This window comes from Coturnix japonica, chromosome 4 (assembly GCF_001577835.2).
Source record: "Coturnix japonica isolate 7356 chromosome 4, Coturnix japonica 2.1, whole genome shotgun sequence".
NCBI classification, from domain to species: Eukaryota; Metazoa; Chordata; class Aves; order Galliformes; family Phasianidae; genus Coturnix; species Coturnix japonica.
The window spans coordinates 28,951,778-28,970,850 of record NC_029519.1 but is presented as its reverse complement, the minus strand read 5'-3'; the positions used below and the strand labels follow the sequence as shown (position 1 = coordinate 28,970,850).

At 34.5% G+C, this 19,073-nt stretch overlaps 1 protein-coding gene across 1 annotated transcript in view; it reads left to right on the top strand.

Annotated features, from left to right (window-relative positions):
- The window catches only part of LRBA (LPS responsive beige-like anchor protein), a 346,581-nt gene that overhangs the window by 309,755 nt on the left and 17,753 nt on the right, over positions 1-19,073 (top strand). The window contains exons 50-54 of the mRNA XM_015861117.2: positions 1,372-1,461; positions 4,736-4,928; positions 7,680-7,742; positions 9,730-9,885; positions 12,200-12,367. Of these exons, the coding sequence (XP_015716603.1) occupies positions 1,372-1,461; positions 4,736-4,928; positions 7,680-7,742; positions 9,730-9,885; positions 12,200-12,367 (670 nt within the window). The remainder of the gene's footprint in view (positions 1-1,371; positions 1,462-4,735; positions 4,929-7,679; positions 7,743-9,729; positions 9,886-12,199; positions 12,368-19,073) is intronic.

Below are 19,073 nucleotides of genomic sequence, written 5' to 3'. Positions count from 1 at the left end.
TACAGCAAAGTCAGCTGTTTTGGATGGCAAATTTCCTATCTCAGAATATTATTATTTTGGTGATCTGAAGGCCTAGGGTAAGTTCTTCTTTTGATGTTATTATTTCTGTAACAAGAGACTGCTGTGTGTCCTAGGAATACTCATTTTTATGTAAAACACTTGTTTGTAAGACTAAGATGAGCACAAGTGTTGAACCACAAGAACAGAGAACTTCAGGCACATTGCTGTGAATGCTAAAGAGCTGCTGGTGGTTTTGTGTTCTAGCATTAAAGTGCCCCATTCACTGAAGGTTTTGATTTTCAGAACTTCAGTACTTTGAAAAATAGTACTTGCTAGAGCCTCACCTTAGCTACTCAGCACTACTAGATGCTTCTGTAAACTTAGGGCTAAAAACACCATGCAGGAGAGAAATCAAAGTGTCAGTCCAGAATTGAGCTGTTAGCCCACAGCAAATACAAAACAATTTATTTAGTTTAGCTTACAATGAAAAATATTTAATCTAAGATGAATTACTTAAGATTTTCTGTAGGATTAGCATGATTCTATGGGTAGTGTAGGGTGTAGTTAGAAATAACATGTTGAGTTTTGGCTGCTTGATATTATGTTTGAACCAATGGGCTGTTGTGTAGAAACATGGAAAACTAGTTGGACGTGTATATGAAAGAGGTATAAATTCACACATTCTGAAATAATTCTTCAAGAAATGACAAAGCGTGGGATGGTACTTTCATTAGTACCCAACGAAGGAAGTAATAAAACAAGATGCTGAAGATTGTTTGTTTGATTGGTTTGTTTTGTTTTAAATAAATGATGCATTATACCTTCACATTTTCATTTAGTTGGATTTAACAGTCTTGCTGTTGGTTTTATACATCCGAATTTTTTGTTTTGCTCTATTTGAATAAAAATTGAAATTAACAAAAAGCTTGGTGTGACTTTTATTTTATTTCATGCTGTGAAACTAGACAATGGAGTTTAAGTATAAAGAGGAGCACTTATGCATAGAGGAACTTTAAAAAAAAATTAACTTTTATGTCTGAGTTATGATACAAACAGGATAAGCCAGTGTTAGAAAGGAAAAATGAAGCCAATAAAGAGGGTTTCTGATTATAATAGCTGGTTTCTGTTTAATATCATTGAGCAGGATGAGGTTTTGCAGAGTTTCTCATGGAAATAGCATCCACAGTACTAAAATGATTACCTCATTCTTAGTACCAGTGCCAAGCACTTAGCTCCACAGTGAACACACGGGGTTGATTTTCGACATGAAACAAGCCAGAAGTGTGGAATGACATTTTCAGGTGACAGTTATGGTTCTATTGCCTGTAATTAGCACCTCTTAACATGCAAACCTGCCTGTGCCTTTTCTAGGCTGTTGAAGCTCAAATACGAAGTTTTGGACAGACCCCTTCTCAACTGCTCATAGAACCACATCCTCCAAGAAGTTCTGCCATGCAGGTGGTAAGTACCATGTTAACTCTTTGTGACCTGCCATCTTGTTCGCTTCCTGTGCTATTTTAAAGTTACAGTACCTGCTACTTAGCTTTTCTTTTATGTGATTATGGAACTGTGTTATTAAAAAGAGCAGATGAGTTATGAGTTTGTAGGACTGTGAGTGTATGCAATGTCTAACTGTTATTTATTGCTGGAAGGATTGTATTGATTTCTAGGATAGACCCTTTTTGTCAGTGTATTCTAAGAACACTTCATCAGTTTATTTTGTTAATACCATACCTGTACAGGTGAGATCCAGTCATCATGGAGACAATTTAGTTAATCCTTGGCAGATTCCCCGAGAAGCATGGATTTAGGAGGTGGAACTTCCTTGTCTTTTCCCCCAGGCATAGGTTTTCCCCTAAAACCAGGATTACTAGGAATTCATGAGCTGAAACTTACATAGCAAAGAATGTGGCTAAATGTGTTTTGCAGTAAAGCTAGGGTGATAAAATCCAGGCAGTGAGCATTAACATGCTTTTCCTTTTACCTCTTCTTGTGTTTAATATAATTTTATTATACAAACTATTATTTTATTACTGATTACTTTCCATACCATGTTGTGTGCAGTCCTTAGGACTAAAATAGCATTTATGTTGTCACAGATCCAGAACTAAGTATGTTAAGTGATACTGTGACAAGTGGAGTAAATGGTCTGCTAATTCACAAGTTTTTCAAACGTCTACATTCCCTTGTTGTTAAGATGGATATATTATCCTGAAATATTTTTTAAAAGGATTTTTTAATGTATGCTCTGTAAAATATGATCTATGTGTCCTACACTGGTAGACTAAGGTTATTTGATTAAAAACATATCAGCAGTGCAAATGGTTTTAGAAAAATCACACAATAACTGGAAATCTGTCCAAAGTAGCTAACCTTGTAACAGAGTCTAAGTGTAAGCTTTCTTATCTAATTCAGCTACTAGTCTTTCTCAAATACAAACTTGATATGATGTGCATAAGGCATGCTCAGCTTGTTGTCCCCAGCACCCTTCCTATGCAAAAGGCATAAGCATTTATGCAGCTGTGCAGTAGGCAGGCTTCTGCCCTGGGATCCTATGTACTGGATGGACAAAGCTGACTGTGTAGATCTGTAATCTGCTGGCCTGTTGCACCTCGTGTCTGGCATCCTAGGGCAGGTAAGAGCTAGTAGGCCACTGCAGTGAGGTGTATGCAATCAATGGAATGTCCTTTAGAAGAGCCCTGTTAAAAGGGATTCTGGAGAGCCCAAGTGCCCTCATCATACGGCTGCACACCATGTATGTGTCCCTCCATCATGGTGCTGTGCATTAACATTTGCCCTAATATATGGAAACTTATTTCATGAAATGGAGGAACATAAAAAGTTGGTTGTTGAGGTTTTTGTAAGTCTTGTTATATAAATAAATCTATTGCCAGAAAGCAGATTGTATTGTTTTATCATAATATTTTTCATTCTGCTGAATTAATGAAGATTTAATATGTAATGGAAAAATTAAATTCTGTGAAGTAAGCTGTTAATAGCTCCCGGGGGTTTTTCAGGCTGAGGTGCACTCAGAAACAGCACCTCAGTTCTCCACCTGTTTTGATCAGTTTTTTGGTTATTAATACATGATTTTTTTTAAGAGGGCTGTATTAGGCATTTAAGAAATAGTATTCTTGGAGCTGAAATGTAGTGAGGATGTTTTCCTTGTCACAATTCTAGATTATTTCTGGCTATATTATTTCCTGAGTATTCTGTTTTCATGTGTGTGTGCATGTATGCATGAACGCAACTGAATCGAAAGGTACCACGTGCTGTGTTAAGTGCGCAAGCCATAATATACACCAGGTGTAGTAATTAGCACTCACACGGAGGCTGCCTATTTGTCTGGGTTTGCTGCTGTTGCTGTATCCCCTTGTGTTTTCAACCATCAGATAGCTGGATTTAATTGAGGCCACATCAGATGAGGCATTACTGACACCTTTAATTGAATGAGCATCCAGGGAGGATTAACTCATAATATTGATTGGCTTTTAGCCACTTGCTCAGAAGGGTGTCTGGGTAGCTTATTAGTTGCTTTTATTTACACCTTTAAGCAAAGACTGTAAATAGGAATGCAGAGAGCAATATGTTTTTCTAAGTACTCTTAATAACTTTTTAAAAAGGAGTGATAATAAAAATGCAAATGTATTTAATTTTTTTATTAGTTTTGTATAAATATACATTAGATGTATATAGTCACATATACATATATGTAATGAAATATTGCAGGTGGAAAATAGCCAAGAACACTTCGTTAGTGTTCTAATGCAGTTACCAGAAAAATACAAGTACTGAAGCAATATGGCTGCTCATGACTAGGATGGTGGTATTTCTGTATCTCAATGGAATTTTTTTTTTTGTAGGTATACCACAGAATCCCAAATACACTATTATTGTATTTGCTTTTGCTTCTTACGCCTGACATCAGTACCTTGATACTTGTTTTGACATTCTCACTGTTGTTAGAGACCTTAATTTAAAAGTTATTAATCTTTTCAATTTATTAAATTCAAAAAATGAAACCTAAAAATATTCTGTTGGAAATGTATCTGGATTCATTCCCCTCCTTTAATATTTCTAGAGACAATGCAAGGTAGTGTCTGTAATCATGTCCACTTTGTATTTTTTACAACTGCATTTAATTATGTTTGTCCTTTGAAACACATTTGCACTGAGGTCTTCGCCTTTGCATTCATAAATCTTATGATTGTACACCAGAAATATATACAGAACATATATCTAGGCTGTGTGTGTATCTGTTTATTTTAATGTACTTTTATGTTTTCATCTGGCTTGTAGAGAATTGTAGTCTGCCAATTTAATGCAACTTGAGACAATCTCTGAAAGCAGGAATTTCTTTTGCTCACTTTTTCTTTTTTCTTTTTATTTTGTTCCCTCCTGCTTTCCTTGACATGCTATCTTTGTAGATATGAAGGAGAATTTCTTTGGCAGAGATAGGTGATTGGAAACTTAGAGTTTAATCTTCAGGGTTCTGCAGCAAATTTTATATATAGACACACTTGTTCAGCAAAGCTCAGCATAATTGAGCATGTAGGACTTCCATATAAAATGGTTGTTTCCACAAACCTATCTGCTATTCTTGCATTTTCTTTTCATTTGCAACTGTTGTCAGGTCTTCTGAGTTTTAATGCAATCTTCCTTTTCTTGTCCTGTCTTCTCTTCTCCATCCCATGTTTTCCCATGTATTTGGGTTCTTGTTGTGTGCACTCAACAGTATCTCCTCCTGCAGAGCCCGTTGATGTTCACAGACCAAGCTCAACAGGATGTTATCATGGTTCTAAAGTTCCCATCCAACTCCCCTGTCACTCATGTAGCAGCCAACACCCAGCCTGGTCTGACCAATCCTGCTGTGATCACAGTTACTGCAAATAGGCTATTTGCTTTAAATAAGTGGCATAATCTTCCTGGTAAGTAAACTAAGGTTAAGTAGCATAAGAAATCACACGATGTACATTTATTATCTGCACAGCTGTTAGAAATTTTAAGTGTGAAATACATGTCTAATTCATTGATATAGTATGCTCTTCACATGTGAATTTAGTTTCTCTTGAAAAAGTAATCTGGACTGTTGTGTACTGAGATGTGTATTACACAAAAAGTATTACACAAAAGAACAACAAACTGTTTTGAAAGAAGTGTCTCTTTCCATACCAATAAGCAAGAAGACAAAAACACTATGCCCCTATAAGCAGTCACACTATTCCTCTTCAGTTTCTTTTTCAATCAGATGATGGAAAAGTGCACAATATCGTGCCAAGGAGAAGTTCAAAGCATGCGGAACTTGGTTGAAATGTTTTTTGCTACCTTTCTCTTGTATATTATGAACGTAATAGCCTAATGTTAAAACTACTCCATGAGAATTAAAAGATTAAAAAAAATATATAGAAAATCAGTATCTTCTGCAACTCAGACATCTCAAAGTTATTAGGTACTTACCTATTTGTCAGTACGAGAGGAAAACATTGTATCCATTTGCATAGCAACCAGTCTAATTAATTATCCTTTCAAAAAATATGTCGAATCATTCTGTTTTCAGTTCTAATTTTTACTAATCCCATAAGGACTCATCTTTTTCCTAGTATGTCAGTCTCAGGCCTAAACCCAAAAATGTAGTTTTGTTTTGGTGCTTTGCAGATAAATCTGGTCAAAGGCTTTTCAAAAAAAGAAAAAAGACCTTCTACTCAAATATCTTAAATAGAAGATATAAGTACCAAATTGATGCTCACATCACTGAAATTCCTGCTCAGAAATCTGCATCCACAGTCCTTGGTTACATTTTAAGAATAGCCAGATGACTCCCACCCTTTTTTAAAAATTCTTACAAATTGCCTCTCAACTTTGTTCAAATAGTAACATCGATGTCTTATTTCAGTTTAGCAAAAAATGCTTACAAATAAAGGTTGGAAGGAAGGGAGGCTGGTCTGGATAACAGCTTATAAGCAAAAACTATTTACAAGACACTCAAACCTTGAATGTGCGACCATGGGCATAAAACACTCGGGCTTTTAAAAAGTAGTCTCTGAGGATGTGCAACAGTCATGTGCAGATAAGAGGATCAAAAGTGGTAGTATATGCTGATTTCCTTGTAAGTCTGCTGTCTGGAGATCTGTGAGCAAACAAGCAAATGCTGGGAGTAGCAGCTGCTTGTTGGTTGCAGTAGTCAACCGTTGTGAGGTGAACAAAACCTTTAGATTCTGGTTTTTTTCCCTCCTCTCCTCTAAAAGGGAGAGCAGTAGTCTTTCGCATTACTGTTTTTTTTAATTGAGAAGCATTTATTCAGCTGTTCTGCCTTTACCAAGTGCTCGAGAATACTGCCAGTTCAAGACAGAAATTCAGATTCCAACTAAGCAAAAACCCCAAATCCAACCAAAAAATGCTGCACCCCTCCTCATTCCACTGCCACACTGATCAAGCCTACAAGCTGTTAATGGTATACCATATTTAAGAGATCTCTATAGGGACACCTGAAATAAGCCTTCTCTATTATTGCCTTCAAATTTTATACCAAAATGGGATTTGCTAGGGTTAGAGGACTGGTGTCATTACCATTCTTATCTCCTACTGTGGGAATATTATTGTCTTTGCTAATGAGGCATCATGATGAGAAAGTTAAGTTGCCAGGTGACCACTTGTCACTGATATGTAATTAAAAATTTCATTCCTGCTTTTGTATGAGTTTAGTGGCTTTGCTGATACCTGATGGCACTGGTGCCTAACAGATCACCTCTATTTTGTCATGTGGATTTCCTATTTTGTTCTGAATTAGTGTTTCATTACAATAGTGCTTTGACTTCCCAATCACATATGAAGCCATTCAATAAACACAAATTTTTGTGTTAATCTATGGTGGGGTAGCTGGAAAACTCCGAGATATAAGTGTTCAGCCATTATGTTTTCTTTCACTTCCAAGAATGTCTTGGGCTGTTTGGTGGGGGTTGCTTGTGTGATTTTAGTGAAGCTGTGGGGAAGAAAAAAAAAAAAAAAAAAAAAAAACCTTTAAAAAAAAACCCCAAAATGAAGGAAAATTTAGGTGATAAACATCTCAGCAGTATGCCAGGTGCTCAGATGAAATGTAGGTCTGCAGAATTATATATTAACTGCTATGCAAACCTGCAAATAAATAGTTTTTGATGATAGATGATTCTTTAAATACTGCATGACAATGAGATTTCCCTGACTGCATCATAAACCGACTTTAAAAAAATGTCCTTTGTGCTTCACTTGTTCAAAGCAGTGCTTTAAAAAGTAGAGGGGAAAATAGTATCTGCTACAGTCAGCAGATGGTTGTCACATTTTGTTTTCAGTGCTCTTTACCACTTAATTTTGTTTTGTTGCGACAGGAGAGGTTGCCAGTAAAGCATCTGCTGGAGCTTATGGCTCAGGACTGGAGCTGCTGCTGATGGCATACATTCAGAATGGCACTAATCTAAAATAAATGTTTAATAAGCAGCATGTGAAAGCACCTGGATTATTTATTTATTTGTTTGTTTGTTTGTTTACTTGTTTATTTTTTAGTTCAAGTGGTGCAGAAAAATCTTGGATGGTTAAATAAAAAAAAGTGGACGTTGCTTTGATTTATAAAATGTTTGTGGCATCCCATTTAATAAAAAAAAAAAAAAAAAAAGCAGAGTTTTAAAATCTTCTTTCCTGAATTGCAGCTCATCAAGGTGCTGTACAAGACCAGCCTTACCAGCTGCCAGTGGAAATCGATCCTCTCATAGGTCTGTCACTTCCTTCTCTCTTTGCGATTCATTAAGCTCTGTATGGTGGCCCTGAAGTGTAGATTACGGTTGTTTTTCACTTGCTGGTTGCTGGGAATGGAATTTTCCTGATAAACCATTTGCATGCAAATTGGAATGCAATGAGCTGTGGCTATGCTGGTATTTCATCAACTCCCCCTCGTTGGTTTGCCTAATTTGAACAGGCCTAGGACGCGTGTCAGTGAAAATTAATATGGATGCTGTAATAATGTGTGATTGAGAATGTGCATGAAGTACTGTCAGGATAATATTGGATCTTTTCATCACTCAGACTTGTTGATGAGCAGGAGCAAGGCACGTTATGATGAATTGGTGCACTGGTAATGTGATGGAGCTCCTTTGCTGAGGAAATTTTCATAATAACAGTGGGGTTCTTAACTGCACCGTGTTGTGAAAAATAAAACCACAGTGCCAGGGCTTTATCATTAAAGGAGATCAATCCTTTCTTCATAGACCTGCTGTTCAGGCTGAGGGTATTAATGTGTAATTGCAGAGCAGTTTTAAAGTTGAAATATATGGCCCACTCAGTTTTAGCATTGAGATACTAGTATTCATTTTGCAAGGATATTGCATCTTTTGATCACCATCACTAGTTAAATTTGCGTATGTTTTCCTTTTATTAGAAAGGGGTGGATGAATGTCTCACTTTTATTTAATGACTCAATGTAATAGATTCAATTCGTGGTTTTTTATTTATAGAGGTTTATTAGTTTACATAGGGCTGATTTTCCTATTAACATAGTCAGGGTTTTGTCAGTTCTTTCATAAAGACCCATACTTTGGGGAGTGTGTGTAATTGGAGTATAACTTTGGAGCCTGTAGCATTGCTAATTGAACCTTACATGTGATCAGAAAAGGAAAAGCCCAAGCAACTTAGCATCAGAATACAAACAATCTGTCTGACAGTTCACAGGACCAAAAATGAAGGATTTTTCTTTTTTCCTTTAATTCTGTTAGAGTGCAAACTTAGCTATGTTTTTTAACTGGCAATTTCAGGATGGAAGTTTAAGAAAAAAAAAAAAAAAAAAGAAGAGATGCAAGCATTTATAAAAGCATTGTACACACAGCAAAAATGAACTTCTTTAGATAGGGGTAGAATGACAGCTCTGTCAACCTGTGAGAATTGATTTCTAAACTGTGTATGTACATCAATAGGATCTGCATGGAATCAGTATGTAGATATAGACTGTTGCCGTGTAGCCATTTTGCTAGATAAATTCTATAATCATTAAGTCCGGAATAATATGGGTATAATTTAACCGTTTTATAGAGATTATAAAGTTATTTTCCCTGAATTTTGAAATCAACTCCCTCTGAAAAATAAATAAATAAATAAATAATGTATTGTAATTTATAGTGAGTAAAACATGCTACAACTCTCTTTTCTTTCCTGAAATAAATTTAATTTTAAGAATAATATGTTTGGATCAGGAAATGTATATTTTACTTTAAATCCTGCTATCAAATAGATCTTAAATAAATATCACAGTAAAAGAAAAATAAACAACAAATCACATTGGGCTTGTCTTATGATTTTTCTACATTTTGTGATGTATACGACTACCTATCTGTACTGTTTTATCACTAGTTTCCATTTTTTTTTTTCTTTTTGTTTTTAAATTCCTGTAGTAGAAGTTTTAAGAAGGGAATCTAACTGCATTTTTACATGTCATTCATTTTCTTCAATCTTTCATTTATATTTGTCATGTGCATTTTACTTAAAGAAAGGATATTCTCTGTTTTGGAATATATACTACAAGGAATTGTCATTGTTCCCAGAAGTGTAACGAGTATTTTATAGCAAAAATAGAAAGAAAATACCCCTGTCACAAAAACAAGTAACAGCAGTAAGAAATAGTTCAGTTGTGATCATAAAGGTTCTAAAATGTGCCTTTGTTCTCTGTATGCAGATGCTGAAATTTCTTGATTTTTGTATCTTTCTGTTCAGCCAGCAATACAGGTATGCACAGAAGGCAAATCACTGACCTCTTAGACCAAAGTATTCAGGTACATTCCCAGTGTTTTGTCATCACCTCTGACAATCGTTATATCTTGGTTTGTGGCTTCTGGGACAAGAGTTTCCGAGTTTATTCTACTGACTCAGGTAATATATTTTTAAAATATGGGAATAGCCTATAAGCTTTTCTGTTCATGTCTTGGTTTAGCCATAGCATTATATTTCATATTCCAAATGATTATATGAAAGTCATACCTGCTTTTATACTAGTTTGACAAGTAAAAGGTTTTAATGAGATTTTCAGAAGCTTGATGTATGGGAACAATTAATTTCTTAGACCACTTCCTTGAATTTAAGCGTGTTTGTCTTTGAGTGCTAGAGAACTTTTTGAATGATATGCAAGTAAGCGTTGTAGAATAAGTACAAACCTCTCTACCTCAAGACTGGAAATTAAGTCTTGAAATCTGGTAAAGAAATGCTTATGAAATCCTTTGAAAACTATGGTATACTAGAAAAGCTGATTTGGAGCCTCTGAATTCTTTTTTATAGCATAAACTGATCAAAATAATGTCAGTTGTTAAATTAGTCTGTCAGCTGGCATGTATCCAAACAGTTGAATTCATGCATGTGTCGTGCCAAATAGAAAAGAATTTTTCATTGTAAAAGCCAAAGGAATTTAAATGCCATGGAGCCTCCAGAAAAAAATAGGTATGATTTTCTCCCTTTCATTATCTTATGATAGAAATAGTGACCTCACTGCAAGGTATTTCTTTGGGATTAATGACCCGATGTGGTTAATGTATGTGTGCGCCATCAAGCTTTCCAGTAGGTTATTAATCCATAGAGAATATCATATGTGTTTTTCACAATTTCTTAAATATATTAGTTAACAGTGTTTTTCACATTTGGCAAACCAAATAATTTGCAAAAGAGGATGGTCTGTAATGAAATTCTCATTGCATGTTCTAACTGGACAACATATCTATCATTTTCTTAGTTTTCAATCCTTAAGTTCAAGTGAGAAGTTCCATATCTTTTGTGTTGACTGACTATAATTCATTATACATTCATTATACATACATCTTATTAGACTCATTTTAGTTTAATTTTCTCATTGATGAATTTAAAATTCTTGAGAGAAATTAGCTAGCAGTAAGAAATAATCAATGTATAAATCCTTTATTTACACAAATAGGTAGCTATTTTCTTCTAATGCTGGACAATATATTTCATTTTATATCTGTGGAAGAAACCTGTGTTATTTTGTTAGTTTTTACCTATATCATTATTAATTATAAATAGAGACTGAAATTTGGGCACTGGAACAGGCTTGCCAGCAAAGTGGTCCCAACCCCAATCCTCTAAGAGTTCAGTAGTATCTGACAATACCCTCAAACATAGGGTTTGAACTTCGGATGTGCTTGTGTGGAGCCCAGACATGGACTCAGTGATCCTTGTGGGTTCCTTCCAACTCAGGATATTCCATGATTCTGACTATTTGGTTATGACTCATGTATAAGACTCATACATCGGGTGTTTTGATACTAGCATAACTAATTATGATTACAAGCAAAATAGAACTGTCAAAAAGGTATCAGCAAATTTGTATTCTTTGTGTCTCCTGCTTGTATAGCAACTGTAGCTGTAGTTTAAGCATCATAAATTCAGTTGTAGTTTATTTTGCTTGGAATTAAAATGAGAATCTAGCTCTGAAATCAGCAGAACAGCAAAGGCTGATAGAATCGATAAGGTATAATAGCATGTTATCAGAAGTGTTGAATTCAATTATATTTTAACTCTTACACAAAAAGAGGTCCTCTTTCTTAATAGAATTATAACAGGAAATACCTTTGGCATAAACCATAGGTTCTCAAAACAGCAGAAGCACAATAAAATCTTCCTTCAGCAGTACAAATAGTTTCTATACAGCTTTTGAGATTAAGTAGTGTGGAGACTTGAATCTTATTTTTCTTTTAATTGTTTGTAGCATAGTTGTCAAATATAACATTAACTAAAAAATTTTGTTTTCTCAGAAAGGAGTATCTAAGTGCATATGGTTATGTTTGATATTGCTATATAGGGAGGATAGCTCTTTTTAGAGGAGAGAAACAAAAAGTATGAGGAAGTCGTATGAGATTAGTGGTTTGTTTTTTTTGTTTTGTGCACCTACAAGCATTTGTGGCATAGTTGGCCTTTGAATAAAGTATGATATTTATGGATTTTAAACATTTTTTTCCAAACTTATAGACTACTGCACTTCTTAAATATTTCCATCAAGTGATGAAAAAGAGGAATATTATCTACTTTAGTTTCTCTTTGAACCTATTTTTATTAAGTGTTTCTAAAATACTTTATAATGCATTTAATTAGTGGACTATGAGGACAATATCCTGGACTCCATTAGTGGACTCTGGCAAAGATTAAAGTATACTTTTAAAACATTTGATTTTATTTGTTTCAGGTAAACTGATGCAAGTAATATTTGGACACTGGGATGTTGTCACCTGTCTTGCTCGTTCTGAGTCATATATTGGAGGAAATTGTTACATTCTGTCAGGGTCACGTGATGCAACATTGCTGCTCTGGTACTGGAATGGCAAAACCAATATCGTTGGTGATAATCCAAGAGGTAAGAAAAACCCAGTTCACAATGAGGTTGTCTAAATTTTAGTTGGTTGAACACATAATAAAATTTTAGGAAACACTAATTGTATGTGTGTAACACTAGTTGTATGCAACTGTAATCTTATGTGTATAGGTTCTCACTATCAGCCATCAATAGAGTTATGCAGATACTGCATTTTAGTTTAGACCAGGGCACTGGAATGAGATGTTAAATGGCCTGAGTAGGATGTTTATGTAAAAGAAGGAGGCAAAAACATGTTTTTATTTAGAATTTTGGTCGGGTGCTATGTGCTTAATCTTTGCTCTTGTGTGTTTACCCACTTTCTGCAAAAGATAAAATGGACACCTGGAAAACAAGAAGAATTGCCATATCTGGTATATTCTGCAGTTATAACTGACTTCATATAAAGTATGAGAATATTCAAGAGCTTCCAAGATAATCAGTTTGGTAAAGTGTATTCCATGTTTAATCTTTTACTTGACTAAAGTTCTTAGAAAAAAAAAAAAAAAAACCAACTGGCTCAACTGCAGTTGCATCCTATGAACCATGCTGAAGTAACACAAAGTAGTAAACACAACTGTTAAATATCAGAACCAATATCTCAATCTCATTTGAAAATTCCTTGATGTAGGTTGGTTATTTGAAGACATGCAGAAATTGCAGGATTTTCAGGCAGAGAATGTAAGCCATCTATCTAGAGTAGTTATTTTTTTAGATGAGTCGTTGGCTATGTTCTCTGACACAGATTTCTGAGATATTAAAATTTCGCCATTTCCAACATTAATGCTAGTGTTACTACTGATACTCTTTACTTGTAGTCCCACTTATACTTTAAGAGAACGCAATAACTCCTGTGATTAGTATTTGTCATTATTTATTTATTTATTGGTAATATAGCATGCCTAGGAACCTTTGTAATGAATTTGAATCTCGTGGCACTATACATTGGCCTAGACGTATATAGAGAAAGACAGTTTCTGCTTCAAAGAGATGATAATCTCATGGATTTAATTTTTCCCAGAAGGAGCTTTGTATAGGGGTCTCAGTTCAATCTTTTTTTCTTTTTTTAAATGAGAGAAATAAAAAGAACTGTTTCTGTTTAGTTCTGTTTTTGTCAGAAATTGAAAGCACCACCAGGTTTGTTAGATTTGGAGCCCTGTTACTGCAACTGTATCTTCCATCTGTTAGTGGGACACTAGATATTTAACTTGCCTGATGTTAGTATCTGAAGCTTATGATATTTTAACTCAAAGTATATTTTATTCATTATGATTTTAGGTAGTTTTCTATTTTTTTTCTCTATTTATTTATCTCCAGTTTCCATCTTAAGAATGACTTAACAGAAACAATCATCCATGATCATAGCCAAGTCACGATAAGAGAAGTTTCAGCAAAAATAATCTCAACCAGGAATATTGTTTTCCTTCTTTCCTAGCTCCTTGTTGCTCTGATGTATATCAGTCAGCAGACAAGTATGGCCAAGTTACAGTCAATATTACTCTGTTGGGCACCTACTAGTTCACCAGTTACATTTTATTTCAGTTCCTTTATCTGGTTTTATTACTTTAGGAAGCACTGTGCTCTTGATCTCTGGCTGCATGTATTCATGTTTTAGAATGGTACTTAACACAAGATGACAAGCCAGGTGGGCTGCGGCATATGTGATAAATAAGTGTTTTGTTTTATAGTCTTTATCAAGGACAATATTTCTGGCCAACTGGACTGAATGGAAAAATTCTTTAGATTTTTGGTTTAACAAAAGAAATATGTTAGCAAAATATAAATTATTTGCATTCTTCAATTTTTAACTTTTAAATTGACTTTTTATAGAAATGGTACCTGCACAGTCACACTGTCTGCATACTTTATATAACTCTCAAGTGCACTTATCAGTATAAACCAAATTTGATTAATTTAAATTAAATCCTGCATGGGATACATCTGTTGAAGACAATTTTTATTCTTTACCAAACAGCTTGATTACATTTATGTTGTCATTTTTTTTCCTTCTTCTCAAATTAAAACCTGAAATTCAATAAATATTCCACCAAGCACAAATGTAGGGTTTATTCTTTCTAAATAAATAGTTTTGGAAAATATGGAAACATGGCAGTATTTCAGTTTGGTGCACAGGCATTTTGCAATGCAGTAACATTTCTGTGCACAATTTCTGATCAAGCCCAGAAATAACTTAAGAACAAAGTTTTCCTTTAGAAAAGCCCGAAGCCATGTTGAATTCACATTAATTAGCATAATTTACTGTGGAGATGTAAAGTCACTTCAGATAGCATAAGGGGCTTTTACATTTCTTTTCTTGGCATGTGGCTGGCTTTGGGAGGTGGTGGGAGGAAGGAGCAAGAGGATGCAGCTCTCGCCTACGTACCCCTTGAAGCCAATGTGTGATCTCCATTACAAGGCTGTTTTTTGCATATCGAGAGCCCCTGATCTAATTGCAAAGTACCACATAAAGATGTGACATACTGCTTCAGGACTCAGAGCTCCTGAATAGGGGATGTACTTCTTGCAGAGGCTGCTCGGACAGGGCGGTGTTCTTGCAGAAGCATGCTGCTTGGAGTGCAGTGGGAAGAGAGGGGAGGTGAGAAGTGGGAGTGGGAGAGAGGAACTGGAGGAGATAGCTCAGGGAAACAGACTAGGGAAGTAATTTGCATATAAATGGTCTGCATCACTTTCAGATTCTACTCTCACTTTGAAGCTCCAGCAGCAACCGTTGGTGTTGAGGTATTTCCTAGGTTGAGAGATTGCATTGTACTTTGTAATAACAGATACTTAGGAAACAGGGCTTGGCAGGAACTTTTGTCACCTGATCCATTCCCTTTTTTCACAGAAGTCTTAGCTACGCTAACACCATTCTTGACTGATGTTTGTTCAACCTGCAATAAAAAACTTTGATATATATTGGGGCTTTACATTCTAGTGGTTTTAGTTTGTATATTTTGGTCGAATTGGTCATTGAAGAAAATGCTAGACATTAGAATGTCCACTGATACATTTTCTATATTGACTGTGAAGAACTTTTGGAATGCAGCATTCCAACTGGTCTGTTATCTGAGCCTTATTAACATCTTCCAACCTATTCTGCTTACCTGTTTTCTATATGAAATTGATGGTGTGAAACTGCTGGTGTCGTTACTGAAGTCACATTATGTAGCATATCCCTGATCAGACATCCTCTTACTTTGCCAGTGCAAGCAAAACAAATTTATTTGACATGATTTATTCATGACAAATCCTGATCAGCTTCTACTCTATTTTTTTGCTTTGAGGAAACTCTGTGTGCTTATATATACAAATATTATTCTAGTGTTTTTCTGTTGATTGGATTTAAGTGGACAACTTTCTAATTTGAGTTCTTCTTTTTCCTAATTCTTAAAGATTATTCTTAGCCTTGCAGAACCTTACTTAATCCCTGTAAAACACCAGATATGATTGGAATTATTTAGGTTCATTTTCAGAGTGTCTTCACATCACAATTACCAGGCCAACTGAGTTCCAAACATTTACTTTATTTAGGTACTCTCTGTTTGATACAGTAGCTCTCATTGCTGCTTTTACTTACACATCTGACTGCAGATTGCCTTGTTATCAAGGATTTTACTTGAAATATTTCAAAATGCCTGCCATTTACTGATATTGCTTGCTGCTTAATGAATAGCAGAACAACTTCATGTGAAGTTGTTAACATATTCTTATGTTTACAGAATGCTTGTTGCTCCTGATTTCTTTGCTGGTTGCATCTCTTCCATGCTTGCCTTTCCTGTTTTTATCCTTCCCTGGTCATACATCATTGCCTATAATGATAGAGAAAAATCTTTCTGCCTGACGTTTTCTTGTATTTGCAGTCACTGAAGAACTTTCAGTTGTGCCAACTGGTGTTGGTGTCTTGATGTCTATTTTATCGCTCTTTTGCATTACAGCAGCTTTTGCTAGTATTTATTTATTTTACCTTTTTTTAAATTTTTTTCCTGTAGACTAACTTCCCGTGAGATCCTACAGAACAGTGGCCTATGTATGTTGAAACCTTTCTTACCCAAATAATTCAAAAAGCTATCTTCTTGGTTTTTTCCATCTTAGAAAGCATCTGGAGCACTCTCATATCTTCTTAACATTCATATCAGTCCCTTTCATCGAGTTTTTTATTTGTTTTTCTATATTGATTCTAATTGTATTTTGTAAGTCATCTGAAGTAGCTTCTTATATCCCATTTCCTCCTATCTTAATGATTCCTCACCTCTGCCTGCTAGATAGAAGTCAGTCAGAATAGTGAATTTCAGTCTACCTTTAAATTTTTTGTTGCTTAATTTCTTTTGTTTTTATTGTAGTTCTCTTATTTAGCTGTGCTTTGTCAAAGGGGAGGTATACGGTAGTTAATTTAATCATTTACATTTTCTTTATGCTTGTAAAAAAAGTAGGCATCTCCATAGTTGAGGTAAACATAAAATGTTATTCTATTGTCTTTGCACTATATTCATAGACTACGATGAGGCAGTTCTGTTAATTTTAAAAATTACACAGATTTGATCTTATTATTTTCAATTTTCATTTTTTAAAAAAGAAAAAGATTTAATTTTGAAATTTGTTTTACTTAATGAAATTAATACTTAACCAATAAGAGTGTCCAGTACTAGTGAAATACAGAGCTGGTGTATAACTGTATTACTACCACTAATACTAATGCAATCTCTTCTGAGTTATTGCATTGATCTTCCACACATATGTGAATAAAACAAATTATATTACCTCTTTTATGTTAGCCCATAAAGTTGGAAAATGTTACTCTCTGTGTGTATCACATTTGCATTGTGAGAGTGGCGGTGGTGCTTTCATTGCATAGTTTTATATTTTTTAGAGGGTATTCTGTTCAGGTTTTCTGAATTATCTTAGAGAAATTAGTGCTTTTAGTAGTGTAGCTGTGTAGCAGGGCACATATGGGAATGTAAACACGTGTTTTCATACTTAGAGAATTACAGGATTTAACTGAGATTTAATTGAGAAGATTAATTGAACATTTATCATCATATCAGTATTCTTCAAATATGTAAAATACATTATCTTTTCAATTTATAAAATACAAAATCTTCCAAAGGACTCAACGTTCAGTCACTAGTTTCCTGTCTTGTCACATAGCTGTCTAGGTACTTTCTATTTGACTTCTGGTAGAAGCTTTATTGTTGTAATATTGCTACAATTCCTAAGTCTGCATTTGAATTTCTGAAATACTGGTTTTCAATTAGCATGGTTGTTAAATGAGAGCTACAGTCTGAAGATGAAAGAATTCATTAGTTGAAATTGTATTGAGTATAGCAAATTCAGATAAATCTGTTTTCATGAATGGCTATACACACTTCTCAGTTGGAAAATGCAAACTTTTTATAAATGAAGTCTTGATAATTAATTATTTATGTCAGTAACGCAAGTGATTTAAGCTTTGAAAATATGTCCTGATTTATATTTCTGCTCTTGTTGATACAAAAGTACTGCCATAGGTGATGTTTTCTGTGTACACAGAAACAATTATCACGTAAACCTGAATTTATGAAGATTTACGTACATGCTTGCCTTTCCACGCAGTGAATAGTCACACTCATTTCAAGTAGATCATATGCCTGATGTTAACCAGGTAGAAAAAATGCTCTTTGCCTCTTTCCTTATCTTTATTCTCATTCTGAATTTACCTACATCTTTGTTCCCAAATTTCTTCATGATTTGGACCTTTGTTTTCTGTTTCAAAACACATACTAACAGTGCCAACAACATTCTACATTCTGAATGTTTATAGCACAAATAATTATTTATAATATAATGATTACTTCCCAAACAAAACCATTTTTGCAAGTTATTTACATAAGAGTTTATGTTCTCACAAAAAGAAAAAAAGTAGTTAAAAAGACTACCCTTGTCAGTATCTTTTCTGCATATCATAATGTCCTTAAATCTGTAATTGCGGAAATTCTGCTATTAATATTGTTAATTTCTGTTGAATGGTTTGCCATAAGAGCTAAAAATCTGCAGAGCCTCCAAACATTAAAATATTCTTGAAGTTTCTATGGCTAATAAGTCTGTCAATGCCATTCACTGTGGTCAGTCTGTTAAGAAAAGAGTTGCTCTGTGGTAGTATAACACTGAGCATCTATAAACAGCCTGTGTGCTCTTCAGTGTTCAGCCATACATTTATGTTCTGACTTGTATATGTTGTATTATTGTGTGTGTCCTCCTTCATAAAAAAAAACAAAACACTAAATAATTCAGTAATATTTTAACACTGTTTAACTGGAGACGTAACAAATATTCTTTGTTTCTCAAAAATGGGTGGACAGAGTAGCTCAACACTGTGCGTAAAGCAAGAATCCTGTAGCACCATCTGCTGGCTTTGAGTTGAAAGGTGCATTTGAGACTAATTCTCTCCAAAGCTCTGCTTAGTAAAATATTTATATTATATGTATTTTGACATACATGGTGCAAAAAAACAAAAAACTTTTTGTATATAATTTTTCCCCTTTTTATTAACATCATAATGAGAAAATACATGAATTATGATTAATTTATTAACTGAAGTGGAAACATGTCTGGAGTACTTTGTTAAGTGTGGCTGTAAAAAGAAAGGGAACAGTTTTAGTTTTTGTATTTGAACTTCAGCAATTGCAGTGATACATTTTTCCGTTCTTCCAAGTCAAACTTAATAAAATTTAGT